The 22,570-nt window shown below is 36.6% G+C and overlaps 1 protein-coding gene across 1 annotated transcript in view; it reads right to left on the bottom strand.

The window, feature by feature from the left end:
* RANBP17 (RAN binding protein 17) overlaps positions 1–22,570 on the bottom strand; it is a gene marked incomplete at both ends in the record, with an annotated part of 307,000 nt that overhangs the window by 74,026 nt on the left and 210,404 nt on the right. Inside the window, 3 exons of the mRNA XM_079703069.1 lie at positions 13,018–13,126; positions 13,218–13,300; positions 22,122–22,204. Coding sequence (XP_079559195.1) covers positions 13,018–13,126; positions 13,218–13,300; positions 22,122–22,204 — 275 coding nt within the window. The remainder of the gene's footprint in view (positions 1–13,017; positions 13,127–13,217; positions 13,301–22,121; positions 22,205–22,570) is intronic.

Genomic DNA, 22,570 nt, shown 5'->3' with positions numbered 1-22,570 from the left:
GCATTACGTGGGCTTCTCACTGCTGTGGCCTCTCCCGTTGCGGAGCACAGGCTCTGGACGCGCAGGCCCAGCAGCCATGGCTCACGGGCCTAGCCGCTCCGCGGCATGTGGGATCTTCCCAGACCGGGGCACGAACCCGTGTCCCCTGCATCGGCAGGCGGACTCTCAACCACTGCGCCACCAGGGAAGCCCCTATTTATGTTCTTTTTAAAATTAATTTGTTAAATAGATGTCAGGGAAACTTTTATCTCCAAACGGGATAGGGTCCCTCATGGGTCATTTGGATTTTAAGTACATTCTCCATGAGTACACTTCCTTTTGCAATAAGCTTCTTTTCCTTTATATAAAAAAAGGGAAAAGAGACATTTTCTATTGTTTTTTCACTTTGAAGGTAGAATCTTCATTTAACATATGGATATGTTACACAATTGATAATTTATCCTTTTCAAAAGGGGTTTCCTTCAAATGAGAAAGTTTTCTCATTCATCCTATGCCACAGGGGATTGTGAGTCCCACTTTACTGATGAAGAAACAGGCAGAGAAATGTTAAGTGAATTGCTCAAGGTAGCATACTTAGTTGGAGGTGTAACTATGCTGTCCAGACCTCCTGATTTCTATGCTAGCAGTTTTTAAGTAGAGAATTAGAGAGGAAATAAGATCTCAGAGAAGAGATCAGTGGTTCTTAAAGTTTGGTCCTTGACCTAGCAGCATCAGCATCACCTGGGAACATGTTAGATATAAAAACCCGGGTTTCATCCCAGATCCAGCAATTTTTGTTTTAAGAAGCCCTCCAGGTAACTCAGATGCATGCAAATGTTTGAGAAACACCGGCCTATATATTATTCTACAGATAAGGAGAGCGAGGTCCAAGGCCACATACACAGAAAATCAATGGCAGAATCAGGATCTTTTGACTCTTAAGGAGTGGCTGATCTGGATGACCCTGATCTTTTGTGACTTCTCTTTTCCCTTTAATCTTACATACTTTGTTTCTGGAGTCCAACAGATTCAGGGACTTAGCTTTCTTCAGAAAGAGATGTCAAAAGGCCAATGAGTCTTTCCTAGTATGCTGTTCGACACAAGGATCAGGGTGCTAGGTGAAGGGGAAAGTAAACCAAATTATAGTGACCTCGTGGTGCAATGGTAGTACGTATGACTCCAAATTATAACCCCTGCCCTGTCAACTAGCTATGCGACGAAGTTACTCCTCTTAGATACACCCTCTGTCAACTGGGGATAACATGAGAGACCTTTATAGGAGCAAGTTTTATTTTTCAAAGCCCAGGTCAAATGATAGCTTTCTTAATGTCTGAGCTAAGCTCCCCTTCAAGTACTAAGATCCTACTGCAAGTATTCCCCTTCTCCCTTTGGGTTCTCACAGCATTTTGTCTGATTCTTCACCTTTGTCTGATCCTTTAGATAGCATTTATCAGTCTGCTGTGAATGGCAGATATTTTAGCAGACAGCTAATACTAACACTTAATAATACCACCTATATCATTCTACCACTACCACCATTTGATGAAGGTTACTGTGGGGATTAAATGAGATAAAATTTATAACGTGTATATGTAAATTATTAGATCTATCAGCCTACACTGATAGTATCTTTGGCTTTGCTTCTGGAGAACCGAGACTGCATCTTTTCATTTCTCTGTGAAGGAGAATGATGTAGGTTAAGCCCCTGCAATGAACAGACCCAGTGTCTGGCTCCACCATGTACTGTTTAACTTTGGATACTTAGCTGATCACTTTGTGTCTCAGTTTTCTCATCTACAAAATAAGGATAAATACCTATCTTTGAGGATTATTGTGTACATTAAATGTTTCAACACAGGAAAAATAGATGATGCACCTAGAACAGTGCCTGGTACATATTAGGGAAATACTGTATTTGAATGAAAAGTAATTGCTCAATTAAAGGTAAAATTTTAAAAATACCTTATTTTCTTAATACCTAATACAGAAAAATTACTAACTGAAGCAAACATCAAATCCTTAAATATATAATACATTATATTTTAAGCCATATAATCTTACTCTTCTAGTATGGAATTAATGAGAACAGTGATAATGATCACTGCAGGTAGATAAGGGTGCTAGAGAGAGTGGATGCTTTGGAAGTTCTATGCTTGAATCCTGGCTCTGCTACTATTAGCTGTCTGCTTTTGGATAAAGTCTCTTCACTCATCTGTAATTAAGAGACATAATATTTACTTCATAAAGTTAGCTGTGAGGATTAAATGACAAAACACTTGTAAGCCCCCTTGCTCAGTGTCTGGCACTTAATAAATGATAGCCAGGAGCATTTTTGTTGTTTTGAGTTTAACATGAACTTAACAGAGGTGATTATGGTGGTCAAATAAAATGTGATCACGAGGTTACCAGCCCAATACCCTTCCTCTGGGAGCAAGGTAAGGAGGTTTACTCAGAACAAAGACAAACTCAGAACTTGAACATTTAAACCCTTCCTTAGTATACTGAGCTACAGACCAAAAAAACTTCCATCTCGTTCCTCAATCAAATTTTGAGGCAAATAGGGACATCAGGAGCACAAGAGAAAGCCACCAAAATGTGAAGGGAGAAATCAAGGAGCAAATACTAAAGAAAGCAAGGTGAGCGGCAATTCTACTTAAATGTCACTTCCTCAGAAAGGACTTCACTGACCACTCTAAAACAGTACCCCAGTGTGTGCCCCCCCACCTACTTTCCCACCCCATAAACTACTTCACTGTTCTTATGGGACTTACTATGACTGGCTATTAATTTACATATTTATTCATTGTCTTTCCTACTAGAATGTAAGCTCCTTGGGGAAGGAACTTGGTCTGTCTTGATCACGACTGTATCCCCAGTGCCTAGAGGAGGGTCTGCTGGTCAAGTAATATTTGTGTAGTGACTGAATAACAGTAGTTATTTCTTGAGTACTTCTTATGTGCAGTCAATGAATGTGGTACTTAATTTACTTAACAAACACCTATGTAGCTCTTACTACCTTCAAAGCACTGTTGTAAGTCATTACCAGTCACAACAATCCTGTAAACTAGTATGATGATTTCCTTCATTTTACAGGTGAACAGAGAGGTTGAAGGAGTTAAGTAGTTTGTCCAACATCCTCTGCCTGGTAAATGTCAGTGAACCAGGGTCTCCAATTAGTTCTGCTTTACCCCCCAACTTCATGCTCCTCCCTCCATGTCTCTGATGGGGTGGAGGTGTCAGAGGTAGGGACTGAAGTCAGGGTCACAAAATCTTGACTTTGCAGTTGCATGAAGTCAGGGGTGAAGTCAGAGGGTGAAGAACAATTAGCTTGGTTCTGGTGAGGAGAAAGGAATTCCTCAGCAATCACTTGAGTTTAAGGTAGGCAAACGAGAGACACTGGTGCATTATTCCTATAGAAACGTTTATGTTTCAGGTAGCACTGTTCCTATTATTGCAATGTGATATGTTGTATCATCTAAGCTAGAAAACTGGTCATTTTTTTACCTCATGCAAACAACTTTATACAACACCTATTAAGGATTTTTTCCTCATTTGTATTACCCAAGGACGTATCATTTACTGTTTCTGATACGAAAAGAGAAAACATGTGCTCTTACAACTTTACATTCAAGTATGCACTCATATATTATATTTAGTATGCCAAATCTACATGTGATCATTTTATGAATAATAATGGAAGCTGCCAGTTTTTTTTTCTAACAAGACGAGGGCCCAGACACCAGTATAATTTGAGGGTGAAGTGCCAATTTATAGGCTACTATTTTCATTGGCATCAGAAAGTAAATACTAACGTAACATCCTAAGTTCTCAGTCGTGCATAGATAAAAATAATATTTCTCAGTGTCGCCTTTAAAAAATGCACAACATGAGAATTGCGAGTTATGTTTTATTTGGGGCAAAATGAGGCCTACAGTCCGGGAAACAGCATTTCAGATAGCTCTGAGAAACTGCCCTAAAGAGGTTGGGGAGAAGGTCAGTATACATGTGATTTTGGTGAAGGGGAAGTACATGCAATCCAGCACATTGTTTTTGCAGAAGGTTTTCGCCAGTCTTGTGAAGGTTCCTGCTAGTCACAAGGAGCAGACGTCACCATGAAGGATTTTAGTGCTTTTCTAGATATGAGGAGATACAAGAATTGGGCTCATAAATCGGCTCCTGAAAATATCTAACTATCTGAAGACCTGTTCTGCCAGTTTTTCCCAGAGCGCCTCATCTCTGTTCTCCACCCTGAACTCCTTTCAGGGGCTGCTGAAAGTCAGCAGCTGCAGCAGCTCATGATTTAATCCTTGTAGAGGTAGATGGCAAGTGCCAAGGGCAAGTGCCAAGCTGTAATTGACATCAGCTTTTAGGGAAAACCCAAAGCTAAATCCCCTCTACTGGATTTCTGAGGATCTGATTCAACAGAAAAGTTATTCATTTTATGAATTTCAATTTTTTTTCCTTCAGAGAAGTCACATTAAAATACAAATAGTAACTATTTTAGTATGTTGGCTCTCAGATATTTTATTTGTAGGCCACTTCATTTGTTATTTTGTATAACTTAAAATCTAGATTGGTGGGAATGTATAATGGTGAAGCCAATAGAATATGATGCAGCCACTGTGGAAAACAGTTTGGTAGTTAGTCAAAAAGTTAAACACAGAGTTGTCATATGACCCAGCAATTTTATTCCTAGGTATATGCCCAAGAGAACTGAAAGCATATGTCCATACAAAAACTTAGCATACGAATGCTCAGAGCAGCATTATCACAATAGCCAAAAGGTGGAAACAACCCAACTGTTCATCAACTGATAAATGGATAAACAAAATGTGGTATATCCATACAATGGAATATTAGTCAGCCAAAAAAAGGAATGCAGTACTGATGTATGCTAAAATATGGATAAGCCTCAAAAACATGGTACATGAAAGAAGCCAGATACAAAGGTCACATATTACATGATTCCACTCATTTGTCTAGAATGGACAAATCCATAGAGACAAATAGTAGATTAGTGGCTGCCAGGAGCCGGGGGTAGGGGTAATGAGGAGCTACTACTTAAGGTACAGGCTTGCTTTCTGGGGTGATGAACGTATTATGGAATCAGATAATGGTGACAGTTGCACACCTTGTGAATATTCTAAATACCATTGAATTATACACTTTCACAGGATGAATTTTATGGTATGAGAATGTCACTGCCCCCACAAAACCACCACCACCAAAAATCTGGGTTTGCTTCCCACCTCCCCACCCCTTAAATGTAAACAGTGCAGGGCTTCCCTGGTGGCGCAGTGGTTGAGAGTCCGCCTGCCAATGCAGGGCACACGGGTTCGTGCCCCGGTCCCGGAAGATCCCACATGCCGCGGAGCAGCTGCGCCCGTGAGCCAGGGCCGCTGAGCCTGCGCATCTGGAGCCTGTGCTCCACAACGGGAGAGGCCACAACAGTGAGAGGCCCGCATAGCGCAAAAAAAAAAAAAAAAAAAAAAAATTTGAAAAAAAAAAAAAATGTAAACAGTGCAATTTCTCATTTCCTCAAATTCAAATGCAAATTGCAGCTGGGTTACTGGGGGGTTGGGGGAGTGGCCAAGGAGAAGCAAGTAGTAATAAATGATGGTAGCCAACAGTTACTGAGGATTTATTGTATGATATGTATCGTGTGAAGTAGTTTGGTATTAGTGATAGGTAGTAGTAGGCTGAATAATGTAGTAGGCTGAATAATGGCCCCCCAAAGATGTCTACATCCTAATCCTTGGAATCTGTGAGTATGCTAGGTTATATGACAAAGGAGAATTAAGGTTGCAATCAACTGACTTAAAAATAGAAGATTATTCTGGGTTATCCAGGTGGGTCCAATGTAATCTCAAGGTCCGTGAAAGTGTTAGAGAGAAGCAGAAGGGGAAAATCAGAGAGATGGCAGCATGAGAAGAATTTGACCAATCTTGGAAAAGGGGGCCATGAGCCAAGGAAAGCAGGTAACCTCTAAGTTGCAAAAGGCAAGGGAACAGATTCTTCCTCAGAGCCTCCAGAAAGGAACACTGCCCTGCTAATACCTTGATTTTAGCCCAATGAGACCCATTTGGGACTTCTGACCTCCAGAATTACGAAATAATAAATTTGTAATATTTAAGCCATTACGTTTGTGGTAATTTGTTAAAATAGTAATAGGAAACTAATACATCAGTAAAGATCAGGTCTAATGCCATGAAGCTCTTAATGAGAATTAAGAGGAGAGGCAAACAAGGAGATACAGAGACAGTGAGTGAAGAAAATACAGCTGACCCTCCATATCCGTAAGTTCCGCATCCTCAGATTCAACCTACCAGAGACCAGAAATATTTAGGAAAAAAAAATTCTAGAAAGTTCCAAAAAAGCAAAACTTGAATCTGCCATGGCTGGCAACTATTTACCTAACATTTACATCGTATTAGGTATTATAATTAATCTAGAAGTGATTGAAAGTATACGGGAGGATGTGTGTAGGTTATTTGCAAAACTACAACATTTTATATAAGGACTTGAGCAAATGCAACTTTTGGTATGGGGGGGCGGGGTGTCCTGGAACTAAGCCCCTGTGTATACTGAGGGACAACTGTAACCCGTTTAAAACCAAGTACCAGTGGGTAATCTCATAAGAGCCAGTGACTTCTGCAGGTCTAGGCCCATATCATCTGCTGTTCCCCAGCACTTTATTAGGATAGCACTTCTAAAGTTCTATTAGAGGGGCTTCCCTGGTGGTGCAGTGGTTAAGAATCCGCCTGCCAATGCAGGGGACACGGGTTTGAGCCCTGGTCTGGGAAGATCCCACGTGCCGCAGAGCACCTAAGCCCACGAGCCACAACTACTGGAGCCTGTGCACCTAGAGCCCGTGCTCTGCAACAAGAGAAGCAACCACAATGAGAAGCCTGCGCACCGCAACGAAGAGGAGCCCCCGCTCGCCGCAACCAGAGAAAGCCCAAGCTCAGCAACAAAGACCCAACGCCGTCAAAAATAAAAATAAATAAATTAAAGTTCTATTAGAAAAAGGCTTGGGAAATGTGCATAGCTAGATTTAACTTGGGCCCAAAGTTGGTTTTCATTTCAGTTTCCCTCTGAACTGCCTAGGAGTTTTAGCTGGCTTTGAAATAACTTATGGTTTTGGGCAGGGCAGGATGTTTTAGTATCAGTCAGGAAGTGTCATCAGCTCTTGCTTCTATAGGAAAATAATAGCCCAAGTTCTAAAGGTAGAGTAGCTGCATAAAGGGTATTGGATCTGCCTCATTTTGAGGTCCCAGTGTCAGTCAGTGCCCCTAACAGTGCATTTAATAAAATATCTGTCATGATTAACACATACTGAGTACTTGTTTTGTGAAAGGAATTGTTCCAGGACCTTTCACACATGTTTATCTTATTTAAGCCACATGACAGCTCCTCAAAGTAGATATCTCCATTTAATAGATGAGAAAATTGAGGCACCCTTTAATTCCTCTCCCTAGGGAACCAGAATGTTTATTTTAGTTCCCAGAAGGAAAATACACTGCCTACTGCAGACTACTTACTCCTTTTCTAGCAAACCTATCCTCAAAGTTTCATCCCTGAAGCATCTCATTCCCTGGGGTGCTCTGGACTCTCTACCCTCAAAACCAGGTGAGTTATTAACACTGGATCTGGACTTAATGGGCTGCTTTCTGCCTACAGGGCCAGCTAATTAGTCTTAATTATCTCATTATAGATTCTAAGTATTTCCAGCTGCTGTTTTTACCCCTATTGCCCACTTCCCCTCCTCCCACCAAATGTCTATTTTCCAGATAGTCTGTGCCAAGTCATGGACACAGGTGATATATTGATGTATCCTTCCTATTTATCAGAACATCAGCTATTTCTGATCAAGCTTCTCACTTTCTAAATCCTCCTGGGATGTCTACCTCTGTGTTCTTTTTTCCATGAGAAGAAATATGCTTTAGCCAATTATTAGACATAAGAACAAATTTCAAAAACTACATTTGACTTTCACTGACCACAGAACTGTAATATACAAATAATAAACATGAATCTTATCTGTTTGATAGAAGTTTGGAACGTAATCCCTTCTCCCTTCTTCTCACTGCCCCCGAACCCCAAATCAATCATTCAGTCCAAATAGTTCAAATAAAAATGAAGAAGAAAAAGTTACACTGCCTATTCATTGAGAATATGAAAGGCAAAGTAACAGTTTAGCAAAAGTGAATGAGAATATGTGGTCAGAGGGCTACAAGTTATATGACTGACCTTCGGCAAGTCATTTAATCTCTCTGTACCTCACTTTTCTAACGGATAAAAAATGCAATAATACCTATTTCATGTGGGCTGTCCTGAAGATCAAATAGGAAAATGTATGTCAAAGTGGTCTGCAAACCATAACTTTGTAAACAAACGTTAGTTATTATTAATAAAGAAAAGGAAAAGTTTCTTTCCTCAGTGTATTTTTACTTCTATCTTTAGTAGCTATTTCTAGAATACTCTTCCCTTTTTATTCAAGTCATTTACTTGCTATTTAAAATTTTTCAAATTTAAGCTAGAGATATCTTCAGGTGCCAATTACCTATTATAAGCCACAAAGGTAGATGGATACTATGCTACCTTCATCCCTAAAGAGAGAACTCTCTTTTAATGTCTATAAACACCATTTTAATATTAGTATCCCCATGAACATTAAAAATATGACTGCTTGTTAGAGTTTGAATATCAGAGGAAGGTACTACTCAGATCCCATCAACATGCTTCTCACCTGAGTAGTTCAAGATAAGGTGCAATCATAAAATGTCCAAGGAAAATAAACTATGACACCGAGCAATTCTAAATCTGTGGTTGGTAAAAACTTAATTTGCAACTAACAATATTTAGTTCTCTACAAAACAAAATCCTTTGTTGTATCTCTTTCCCACACTTCCCCTCTGCAATATTTGTCAACTGAATTCACCTCCATTCAAATTAAACAAAATAGAAGGTTTTTATTTATTCAAGTATTTTACACTGAACAGCTCCCTGGAGGTTCACCATTTACTGACTTGGGTAATACTATCTTTCCTTTAGTTTATTAGGTTGACAAAGTTAATTTAAAAATAACCTTGGGAACTTTAAGTGATTCTTGGTCAGTTACTATTTTCTCCTGTATGTATGCTATCTTATGAAGGGAGTTTTTTGCATTAATTTTTTTTCTTTCTCTCTCTCTTTTTAAAAAATTTATTTATTTATTTTTATTTTTGGCCTCGTTGGGTCTGCGTGCAGGCTTTTCTCTAGTTGCGGCGAGTGGGGGCTACTCTTCGTTGTGGTGTGCGCGCTTCTCATTGAGGTGGCTTCTCTTGCTGCAGAGCATGGGTTCTAGGCACATGGGCTTCAGTAGTTGTGGCTCGTGGGCTCTAGAGCGCAGGCTCAGTAGTTGTCACTCACGTCCTTAGCTGCTCTGCGGCATGTGGCATCTTCCCGGACCAGGGCTCGAACCCGTGTCCCCTGCATTGGCAGGCGGATTCTTAACCACTGCGCCACCAGGGAAGCCCTGCAGTAATTTTTATAATTTCTTAGAATACAAAAAATACATGGCCAACATGAAACATCATCATTCTGACGATGAAATGCTTTCAATTCTGTTCTTTATACAAGTGAACATTTCGTCTAGTTTAGCCAAGGAGCAATTTGATAAAGTGGTACAACTGTTTATTGTCAACACCCTCCCCCCCATTTTAATCTGAAATACAACCTGGGGCACATAGCCCCTAATTAAATTCATACAAAGTACAAATTATTGAATAGAAACCAAAATGCATTTCAAAGTAAATATCAATTAATGTGACACCCGATTTCTTCACCTTTTTTAATCACTCCAATGTGCAGGGCTTATACACAAAGCATATTCAATTTCTTTTGTAGGATTCAATTAGAATATGCTTTATATTTCAATCCAAGAATCACATCCAATGCTTTGCAAGCAGGTTGGTTAGGCGTTTTTTCTATGTGATTCTTACACACACACACAAAAATCACTGATATAAAAAGTTCCTCTTCAAATTTTTCTGTTTAATTTGAGAAGAATTCTCATGATCTAGTATTTCTCTCACTTAATACACGGACCTGTGCTTCTTTTGACAACATCACTACCTCTTCTTTCCTTGTTTCCATGACAGTGAACACCCAATAGAAAACTATAGAGCCATCTATATAGGAATTCTGACAGCAACATCCAGTCAATCTAGTTTGTGAGACAAGCCTTCAAATAATAAACCTGTGTTCAGCAGCACTCAGCAAATGATTGTCTGTAAAGTAATAACTTGAACAGAGAGCAACAAGTGACCAATCGAGCACAAGAGTGGCCAAGTGTAGCTAATCACTTGTGAAAGTAATCAGCCACTTGATTTGTTTTGTCTTGGAGAGCCCAATGATCAAACTACTCCCAGAGAGAACACAGCAGGCTGAACTGATTTCAGGAGCCATGATTATGGCATTCTGGTTACAGTATACTTGTGTGTCATTCATTCGCCAAATACTAACTTAGCATCTACAATGTAGAGATACTGAGACTGGTACTAGAAAATATGAGGAAGGCAAAGTCTATACCATAAAGGAGCTCAACATATTTTGGGAAGAAGAGCAACTCTGGTTTGTAACAGGGGAAGGAAGCTCTGATAATATATACCACAAATCATCACTTGATGCTTGTCATACACGTTTAATTATTTTTAAAAGTGAAAAACACTAATAAATAAAAAAGTTTCTTTTCAAACAGTGTACAAGTTCCATGAGTGTAGCTGCTATTGTTTTTCATTTTATCTATTCCTAGATTCGATTTACTTACATTGAGCATCTACCATGTACCAGGTACTCCCACACAGCTTGTCTTTCCTTTTTCCCAAGGTACCTAAAAACTGCTTTCAGTGTAACAGATATTAACCTTAAAACAAAACTCTGAACCAAAAAATTTCAATTTATACTTTATATGTTCTTGGGTTAAATATTTCAAAGGAATCAAATCGTGCGAAACCTAGTAAAACCCTATTATTCAATTATATATTTTTACTTCAGTTTCTCATACCTCACAGTTTACATTAAGCAATACTAAATAAAAGTAGTCTTCAAAAAGGCAGCGTGCAATGCGGGGTCTTTCTGGGCATCATCATGACTATCAATTATCAATGCAAAGATAAGTGCAGTAGTGCTGTGAATACTGACAGTGCTATCCTGTTGTGTAAGCCACCACAGGTTTATGAGGGGTTCTTTTGTCCATAATGGCCGTACAAAGAAGGATCTTGACTCATTCCATTTCCAGGTCCTGAAGATGTGCGTGACATGAACCTCCTTCTAGGAAATTTCCTTTAGCTAGTTCTGTTTAACTTTGGTCTCCCTGCTTCTTTCACTCTGTTTGACAGGTCATTAAAAGAGCATTTTTAAGGCTTAGGAAACAAATTAAGTCTAGACAAGGGTGTTCCTATCTCCTTTAATGCTTGGACAACAGGGAAAGCAAGAAGGCTAGCTCCTTGAGGGCAGGGGCCAGTATGCCTGACTGGTCTTTGTCTTGCCCTCAGACCTCAGCACAGGGTGCTCTCTAAATGACTATGGAGGACAATGACAAAGAGTCTGGGCTGCTCTGCTGCTCTCCAAGGCAGCAGCTGAGAGGTAATACAGACCAGTGTGCAGCATGCAAAGCTGTCACTCAGATCCTCCGTTTGCCGAAGGTAGCAGATGATTGGGTTTTGCATGCCTGGTTTACACTCTTCAAATATTTATAGACAGTTTTCTTTGCCTCAAGCCCTACTTGTCACTTAGCCAAGTTTTACATACATGGTTCTTTTAATCTTTCTTTAGAAATCAAGCCCACTAAGCTCCTTAGTCATTCTTGTTATATTTTTCTCAACTTTTGGCTGTTTGTCCTTCTGGTAATTTATTCTGTTGAAATGCATGAAAATAACATACATATGGAGCAGAGAAGGGTTTAGTCACCTTTTCATTACGAGGGTCAATGCCTTTTACATACAAAATGAAATTATTTATCCCTTTTCCTTATGTATGGCCATGTTTAAAAAAAATTCATGTTTAAGTTGATAGATCAATTAATACATTGCAAGAGAAAGGAAGAAAAAGTATCATCAGTCTTATATTTTCTAAGGATGATATCATATCGTCATTGATTGAATTCTCTCGTATGTCTATAAACCGAGTAATTTAACCTGCAGTATCCAAACATGGGGGAAAATGGGAATCCAGAATAACGTGCTCAACACAGAGAGGCTTAAGTGCCCATCTTAAGGTAGCTAGCTAGCTATCTACCTGTGGATACTTCTGGCTAACTTCAGCTTTTCAATGAAACAAAAACAAGTTAATTTTTCCCATTAGAAAAGTAATACAGTAAGGAAGATTTCAAATAACCAGAAATAAGGAAAAGTCACCTATAGTGCACTACTCAAAGACAACATTTAACATTTTTGAAGAATTTCATTTAAGCTTTTTTTTGACGCATTGTTTTTTCCCTCCCAATGGGCATGCTCATAATCATTTGCACAGTTCAATACCTTACTTTTTTGCTTAATATTATAACATAAAACTTCATGTATTACTTTGTCTTCAAGTCATAATTTTTAATGACTACAGACTATTCCATCAAGTAAGTAGATATGCCATAATTTTATAATTCCCTGTTGTTCGACATTTACATCATTGCCATTTTTTTCTAGATTAAATGCCATTACAAAGAAAATCCTTGTTTATAAAGCTTTTCTGTATTTATGATTATTCTTTGATTTTGTAGCAGTAAAATTAATGGATCAAAGGATACCCAGAAAATCAGTTTTGAAGTAAAGAGTTAATACAAGTACTATTTGAAGTGAAAAACACCACCTTATATACAAAAATTTGCCTTTTGGCTCTGATGCTAACAAGTGAATGCTCAAATCTCGGAAAGTTGTAGAAAACTGTCAAAGATGGCAAATTCCAATAAGTTAAATGTGGTACTCACAAATATGACACTTCTTTATTCACACATGTATATTGTTGACCCCTTATTAATTAAGCTTAAATTCTTAACCTTACCTAGGTCTACCATCAGAAGACGAGTGAGGGCTGTGTAGAAGGTTGTTCGGCACCTGAAGTCACTGAGACTGTAACTGTCACTGATGCCAAGAAAGGGGAAGTGTTCACTCTGATGAAAGCAAGAGAGCATCCAAAGTTACTAAGCTTTACCTAAACTACCCGGAAAACTCTAATCATTAGTTAAAGGAAATAAGACTCACCGTGTGATTTTTTAACATGAATTTCACGGCATCTATCTTCACAAGTTTTTTTAAGAGGATATAGGTAATAGAAATTAAGGAATCTGGGGAAATACAATTGTCTTATCAATAAGTAATAGATCACAAAATAACACTGAACTATAATGGCATCAATTTCTATTTATGAAGAATAAATATTTTTTCTAAAGAGTATTATTCCTATAGAAATGCCTTCCATTCTGTTAAGAATGATAATCCATTATTAACCAGTGCAATTACTTTTCCTATCTTATACATATTCTAGTTATGGAAAGGAAGAATGACTTTTATACTTAAGACAAAAACTTTTTTACTATTAAAGCCTTGATAGTGGAAAATTAAAACTGACCCTTTTTACATTTTGGGTGTAACATGGAACTTCTTTTCACTTAATATTATTTTATAAAAAATAATTATGAAAGACCCATAATAAGCTATCAAGAAAGAGAAAATTATTCAATTCTAAGAAACATGAGCTCAGTTAGTAGAAATCTAAGGAAGTTCTGCTTTAGATGAAGAAAATCAGAATACAATTAGGAGGATGTAGCAGATTGCATGTCCTCAAATATTGAAGGACAGGTTTAAAGGACCTAATATTTCTCAAGTGCCTACTAGGTGTAAGGCATTTTGTATTTGTTAACCCACCTAATCCTCATAATTACATTGTTAAATATTACTTATTATGTCTAATCTGTGGATAAGAAAACAGAAGCTCAGAGAAATTAAGTTACTTGCCCAAGATTATACATCTGTGGACTGAGAGTGCTGACATTTGACCTGAGGTTTGATTACAAAGGCTGTGTTCTTTCTACTGTACCACATTATCACCTGAACAGTTCAACTCAGAATGAGAATAGAGTTGAAAAGTCACAAACCCTAAATAATTTCTGGTTAATGCCGTCATCAAAGAAGGGCTGAAATGGGTTCTAAGAGCATCTATTCAGGACACAGACACCCTCTGCTCTTACTTAGGGTTTACCCTAAGTGTTTTCTAGTCATGTGTCTCCTACTCTAAGTAGGGCACCTCTTGGGCATTCCCTACATACTTACTCACACCTTTCTTCAAGCCGTGATAATCTTACATGGTTCCATTTATGTCCCAGTGAAAACACTGGCTCTTTTCCTTCACATCATCGTCAAATGCAGATGTATATTAACTCTGTACAGTGGGGCTGATAAGCCTAATTTAAAATTTTAGGCACTCAGGTGTGGGTGTAAGAGTAGGAAATGCACTGGAACAAAAGTTAGGAAACCGGGGCTTTCAGCTTGACTACACCATTCAATCAGCAGGATGAGAGTCTGAGTACTATACTCAGCGACTCTTAGCCTTAGTCTTCCTCTTCAACAAATGAGGATATACCCAAGCTATCTTGGGTTGTGAGGACTGTTGTAAGGATCAGATGATGCAAATGTCTTTGCTAAATGTAAACCAGAGAGAAGACACAAAGAAGCAGAGAATGAACATTTACAGAATGCTTACTACTTGCAAGGTTAATTCTCACAATCCCATGAGATAGATTCTATTTTTCAAATGAGGAAACAAACTCAAACAATGAAATAAAACTTTCCAAAAGACGGGCAATTAGGATGATTTACATTCAAGCCCCTCTGACTCTAAGGCAACCCATTCCAGTTGCATATTAAGCAACTGTGTATTTTGCTTATCTGTGTATTATACTGTAAACTTTCTAAGGGCAGTGGCCGCATGTATGCATTTTCCTCAGTACATTGCTCTCAGTGGGTGCTTGATGCACTATGTGTTTCTGGAAGGTTGAAACAAGATCAGGGCTGATAGGTAGCAAGTCTTTCCCTGCTTACAAAGATGCAGATTTGATGATTTTTTCCAGTGTAAATCACTAAGTAGAAGAATTGCCACTCAAACGTCACTCGGTTAAACAGGGGTGGGGATCAATAAGCTAAGAAATATCTTAAGTAATTACCAAATACAATTCTCTTACAATTGTGAAGTTAAAAGTGACAGGGTCTATGGGTAATAAGAATGCTGCCATTAATAGGAATCTTCCTGTCAGTGCTGCTAATAAACAGCAAGTCATGTTTTGACAACAGAATATTTATGGTAGCAATAAACAGAACATTCACAGGAAGAATCTCATATGCCAAAGACACATTTTCTGCAGAACTGCATCTGTGCACTTTGTACCAAGGCCAGCCTCACGGCCTTTTAATTACCTTCTAAAGAAAAAAAAAAAAAAAGGTTAAGAGTGAATTTTTTAACTTTTTCAATAAAGAAAAAAATGAGTGTTCATCTGAATATTTATATTCCCCTATAGGAATTCAATTCAAAGCTAGTTATGGTCCTTAAGAGGATCTGTAATTTTTTTTAAAAAGGTAAATAGATACGTCATCATTATAATCTTCATTCTTCTCTAAGAGACTAGGGTTCTTGTAAGTTGCACCATTTCAGTTGGGTGGCAGTACTAGGTTAGATTTCAGAGGCCTGTTGACAACAGTTTATAACAGTACACGTGGTAATGGTGGTTAACAGTAACAACAGTAGTAGAAGTCCAGTAGAGTAAAGGAACTTAATAAAGGTCCCACATGGAACTTATACATGGTAGAGCCAAGATTCAAATCCAAAGTTCAAAGGTCTGTGTGACTTGAAAGTATAAGCTCTTTTCACTAGGCTATCTCATATCCATTTGATTTTAAAGATGCCAAATGATTCTACAGAGATCACTAGCTTCTTGAGATACAACTGAAACTGGAACTAGGTCCCAGAAGCAATAGGGAAACTGTTCTTTTAGGAGGCATCAACTCATAAGTGAGCCTTCATCACATCCAGGACTGAGCAAACTCCATAAACCTGGCTGATACTAACTGACAAACAAAATGCTCACAAAATTTCTGTCTATATCCATGTTGTTATGAAACCACTGACGAAGGTGAAGGTGGCCTTACTGATAGTTAGCATGACAAATGGAGAAAGGCAAGAAAAAGTTGAAAGAATGGTGTATCTTAGAGATGGTCAAAATTTTGAAAATCTGCATCCTTTGAAAAGAAGGATAACCAAATCGAGAATGTCCTGGTTTCTTAACTTACAGGTACCACACACTTTAGCAGCTAAGGGGCACAGGAGCACCAAGTATGACTTCAATTCATGCTATCAAGTCTTTACTGAGCAACACCATATTTCATGAATCCTAAAACACCACTGACTATAAAAAAATCCTTATTATATGAGCTACTATGAAAGAAAAAGTATTTAAAAATATCATCAACTATAAAACATTTTATTTACAGAAGTGTGAAAATGTGACAAAATTTGTTTTAGAATAAAAGAAGCAGTATATTAGATGCATGATAGTCACTAAGCACAAGAGGGTGGATAATGGTATTGATCTAGGCAATTATGTAAAAGCCTTACATATTTACAAATATTACAGATACAACTAGATCCTGATGATAGAAGAAAGTTCACAGATAAGAAAATTACCTGTTGGAAATTACTGTAGGTAATATAGTATAAATATACTGTAGGTATATAGTATAATTACTGAAGTATCAGTTATTTCAAAAGTAGAATTATGCTCATGAACCCTACTAGACTAAAAAAATCCAAACAGGTATAACCAAAATGAAACATCTTAAGGGATACTAATAACTACTTGTAAGGAATAAGCGTTAAGGTTTAGTATCTCTGTAGGAGAGGTAACAGTATGTTCAAAAGACCTGCTATGTGATGAAGTTTTGAAACTATAGAGAAAGGAAACAAGAGTCCTAATCCCTAATAATTTACAACTTAATAGGAGAAAGGACTAGCCAATACTAGGCTATATTATATTCATCACCAGAAATATAGATAAGAACTAGGTGTCCAAGAACATTAAGAAAAAGAAAAGGAACGAAAATGAAGTATTTAGTAGCACCTACTATGTGACTGGATCAGTAGAACCAGGTGCTTTATTATTGTAAGATGACATAGATATATTGTTATGTATTTATTATCTTATTTAATCCTTACAAAATCCTAAGAGATAGGTAATATTCCCTTTCTACAGATGAAGAAACTGAGTCTCAGAGAAATTAAATGACTCATTCATGTTCTTTCAGTTAACACAGTGACTAAGGATTATAACTACTTCAGGATGGCTCTACCAAGTTTTTAGCTACACCTGAAAATTAAAAGAGACCTAAGTGAGTTACAATGGATCAAATGAAGAGAACAGCACATGTGGTAATTCAGTGAAAGATAATGAAGGGTGTCAAGGGGAAGGCAAAAATAAATTTCCTTGGCCCAAGTATAAAGTACAAATTGTGGTTGAGTGGTAGATCAGGAAATTAGTTATGGGAACTCAATAAGTCAAGTACCATTAAAGAACTCAAGTTTAAATCGATCATTTTACTTTGACCCAAGAAGCAAGTGGAAGTGACTCTGGGCTTTTGGGAAGAAAAATGATCAGATCGAAACAATACTCGAGGAAGGTAATCCTGTGAAGCAAGAATATATAAAGAACTGAGAGAAGGCCTGCATAAGTGGGCTACAGAAGAGGGGTAGAAGATTCTCACCCTTGATGCCAGCACAAAAACAAACAAATAGAGCAGATAAATTACGAGACGACTTTTCCAAAGATGACAGAGACGGCAAACAAAGAAGTAAATCAACATTTCTTTTGATGAGAAATGTTAATAGAAGTATGCCTGAGGGATGCAGCTGAAACTAGTTTTATTTAACATTCTGAAAACCATCTAGAGATGGTGATATTTGCTGAAATAAAGCAATACATTTTAATACTGTTTCACAAAAGCAGAATTACTACGGCTTATTACTAAACATTTCCTGTAACAGACATACCCAATTTTACTTCCATCCTTCACCCTTATTTCATTCTAGACCCTTGTTTCATCTTTCATCCTTTAGTCTTTCCTGACCCTCCACCTCATTCAGGATTCACCAAATCCTGGTGTACAGGAACTATGGGAGATAGTCCCGGTCTTAGAGAGTTAGTCTGAAGCCAAATGGAAGGAATTCTTTCTTTAACAGATAACCTGAGCCAGCTTCATGGGCGTCCAGACTATGCACTTGCACAGGGGCCTCTGCTTATAAAGGCCTCTGCTTGGTTCAATGCTCTGCTGCTGAGGACTTGAAATTCTTAATCATTTATGAACAAGGCACCCCACATTTTCACTTCGTACTGGGCCCCGTGAATTATGTATGTGGTCTTGCGATAACATGATGAAGTGATTAATTCTAAGAATTGTTTAAGTTAACATTATCAATAGGGTAAAGTGAGTTTGGATAAATTCATGAATTTATGTAGAACCCTTTAATGGGGTCTGTTTTTTAAAAGCTAAAGATATTTTGGGTTTTCTCAAACCTTTGAGGATGATGTAATAAGGGCAGCTACCAACAGAGGGCCTAACAGAAAATGAAATTTCCTTTCTCATTATTATCTATCTGAAACCCAGAGACATGTAAATGCTATAAATTTTAGTAAATAATGAATTGCAGTAGAAATATTGATCAATTATTTTTCAAAGTAAGAAAAATTTGAAATAATGATTAATAAACAAACAGAATTTTGGATGAAATGTGACACTTCCCTCCCTCTTTCTCAGCATTTAAAATAAGTAAGTTTATTTGATAGCTCTGTATGACCCTTATTCTTGCTCCAGTTTTCTTGGCAGCTTCCTTGTTCTAATCACTTAAACAATCTTACTCCTTTCCCAATTAGATAGAAACTAGAATTTTTGACTGGAAATCATTTCAAAGCAGGAAAAAGATCCCCAGGTATTAAACCTAACTGTGGAGGGCTGCCCCAGGACAGAGTCATTTCAACTCTGTGCCTGTTAGAGAAAGGTATTTAGAGTCTGGAATTCATGAAATTTAGTCTTGGAAATTTAAAAAGTACATTAAAAAGTTACTAGATATGTTTGCTAAATGTATCATATATGCCACATGTAATGAATCTGCCAGGAAAACAAACTTTCTCTCAAAAAGGCCACTGGATTTTAAAATTACAATAATCTTACCAATTTAGAAAGCTTCAAATTTACCAACAGAAACCTTGGGGTAAATGCAACAAAGGCTTTCCAGTTAAAATCTGGGGACTTAACGTAATGGTATCCTCCTCACACACATTATTATTTGGAAAACTAGACTATTTCTAAAAACGTCAAGTCCGCCTTTTCCAAGTGAAGACAAATTCCCTTAGAGAAGAGCTTGTAGGAGAAATACCCGACTTTTCTGTTTAGGACATTCAGTTCTATTTTCTGATTAATTTAAGGCAGAAGTCCTCAAAGCATGGTCCTTGAGCCACCAGCATCACCTGGAGTTGATGAAAATGCAAATTCTCAGGCCTCAGTCTGAGCCCTCCTAAAACAGAAACTCTGGGGGTGGGGGTGGGGTCCAGGAATTTGTATTTTAACAAGAACTCCAGTAATTCTGATTATCACTAAGGTCTGAGACAGTAACCATGGGGCCAGGTTACCATTCCAGGTTACTCTGCCTTAGGCAAGTAAACACAAGGCTTTTTAGTGCTTCTTAAAAATGAGGATCTTTTGTGGTTTCAATTTCCAAACAAGCAGTCAGATACAAGAGCACCAAAGTTCAGAGACTGGCTGTGAGGACCATAAATAATGAGGAAGATTCACTCTGAAGAAGATAAAAATAGAAAAAACAAAAAAATAAGTATTTGAAGACATGCATTATAAAAGTAATAAGGAACATTTAAAAATTTTATAGTAAGATAACATGCTTTTCATTTATTTGTTACTAGTATTTTAAATACAAGTATTTTGAATATTAATATATAAGCATACTTCCATTTATAGAGGCCAAATGGTGATGATTTTTATCTTGTATAACTTTCTATTGCTGAAGAGTACCACCTTATTTTTAACACCGAAATAATGTATTGCTTTAAAATCAGGATTTAAAAGTACATTACAATAAAGAAATCGATTAGAAACAACAAAACATGCATTAAGTAACCAGCAACTGCACTGAAATAGATACACCACTCACATATTCCATTATGTAAATGAATTCAAAGATATTTCATGACTGATCAGCTAGAAGGGACATAATGATTTATAATTCAAATAACTGAGCAGTGAAATCAAATTGAGTTAATATATATTTTAAATATGCAAACCTGAAATAATTGTTAAAAAATATAAATCAATGTACCCAAGTTGAAATTATGCCTATCCCTTGGTTTAAAACGCTAGCTTTTAAACTTTTATCTAATAAGCTTTCTGAAAATACGATTCTTTTATTAACTTCAAAAAAGGAGTGCTCAAAAGCAGTAAGTGACTTGTAAAATAAATGGTTATAATCTTAGGATTAAAGAATATATAAAAGGTATAAGTGATAGGAAAGGATCTTTAATAGCAGATACAAATAAATTAGGCATTATGTAAATCATACAAAAAACAATACAAATCAAATTAATTTTATATTAGATTTCAATTTCAACCTAAAAAATAGGGGAAATCTAAACACAGATATGTGCTATAAAATAATATAGGCTTCTTTCCAGATAATATGTTCTCAAAATAATACATTGTGAAAAGGCCAGAGTTTGCAGTACTAGGAAGTACTTATAAACCACTTCATATGTTAGAAATAAAGAGTATTTCAGCATTATTATTAAAAAAAAATACAGGTTGAGTTTTTTTTTTAATAAGAAAAAATACATATCTTAAAAAGCCAAAATGACCACTGGAATTGGGTTGTACATCACTTTCCAGTAAAAAGGAAAAACAGCTTGGACAGGTGTAATTTATCATTTTTCTGATTTAATATCAAAGAAATATATTAAAATAATAAAAAGAATCCTGAAATCCTCAAAATTTGTAGTGATAAATAGCCCTCCCTGTCTTTATTGCATTATACCTACTAACAGAAATATTGCATGGTGGATTTTGCCAGACAAGGACGATTATTTTCCAATAAAAAGTTGCATATTAAATTCCAGCACAAAAGTGGGTGTCTAATACTTTGGAAATCTTTTATGGTTTGCCAAGGAACACAATTTTAAACTTAACTAATATAAACATACTCCTGGAGTGAACCTACATTAAAGATTTCCATCCAATGCCACCCATTTTCAGAATGTTGTCCTCATGTTAAAATACCAGCTAATCTTAGTGGTTAACTAAACCAACACTTATTTTTCACAACTCCTATATATTTGATAACTAACATATAAAAGACAATCGACATACTTCTCTCACATTGGTAGACATATTATAGTAGTATCAACTATAATCTAATAAGAAAGGATGATTCTGGTTTTAGAGTTTAAAAATCTGCTAAAGAGAAATCTAAACATTTAATGTGTAATGGGAAATCTTATTTTAGAGTAAATAAGATGTTGATTTGGTAGAGGAAATAATCAAAGAAGAGGTCAAAAACCTTGTAATTCCCTTTCTATTACTCCTTTGTGCCTCTTAACTAGTGAAAATAATATTCGTTTCAACTGAAGAACACTGAAGAAATACTGATTCTTAGGAATTCAGTTTTTATAAAGTAATATTTTTGGAACATTTTGACTTTCTTAAAATTAGTTACATGTTTTTTTAAAACAAGAACATCCTGACAATTATGAAAAATTGTGGATTAAAACGTATGTGGTTTGCATACTTTCTTATATATCCATTTATAAACCTGGATGGGTATAAACATAACTTTAACTAGTTAGAAATCTATATATCCATATAAATTCAATTGTGACTCTGAATAAAAATTTCACATTATATAGCTAATGTAAATCTTTCAAAATTATGTATTTACAGATAAGGCTAAATGAAAAGCTTTTTATTAAAAAAAACACTGAAAAATTATAAATAAGGAAAATACCTGGCCAACAGAATGCACTTATTAGGTTGTTTATGTACATTATCAGATATAGTAAAAAGGATATCCAACAGAAAGGTCATTTAGGAACTGAAGAGTCCTTGAAATGACAGGCTCACATCTTCCCCAGTATTTAAGGTTTGTGACACTAAATATGAAAAAAAAGTTTTTAATTATAATGAAGGTATTTGTTTGTGTAGGGAGAACATGGAAATACACATACACTCATGTCAGTTAAATGACCTAAATCACAAATATCTCATAAAGTGGGTTTAAATATCAATGGAACATTTTCTGTTCTTTTCATAGCATATTCAAAATTATATACAAGCAATGAACAATGAACACTGCTCTCCAAATGGTGTATTATTCTATAAATTTAGTTTTGTAAATTAAAAAGTTGCCTAAATGTTTCACAGAAGAATCATTAAGTTTGTATCCAAAATAAACATAGTAGGGAGTGACAACAGGAGTTACAAAGGAAGTCAAATAGAGACTCACAGTTACTGCCAAG

The sequence above is a fragment of the Hyperoodon ampullatus genome (genome assembly GCF_949752795.1).
Source record: "Hyperoodon ampullatus genome assembly, chromosome: 4".
Lineage (NCBI taxonomy): Eukaryota > Metazoa > Chordata > Mammalia > Artiodactyla > Ziphiidae > Hyperoodon > Hyperoodon ampullatus.
The sequence above is the reverse complement of the archived record's forward strand: the minus strand, read 5'-3'. Positions and strand labels throughout refer to the sequence as shown.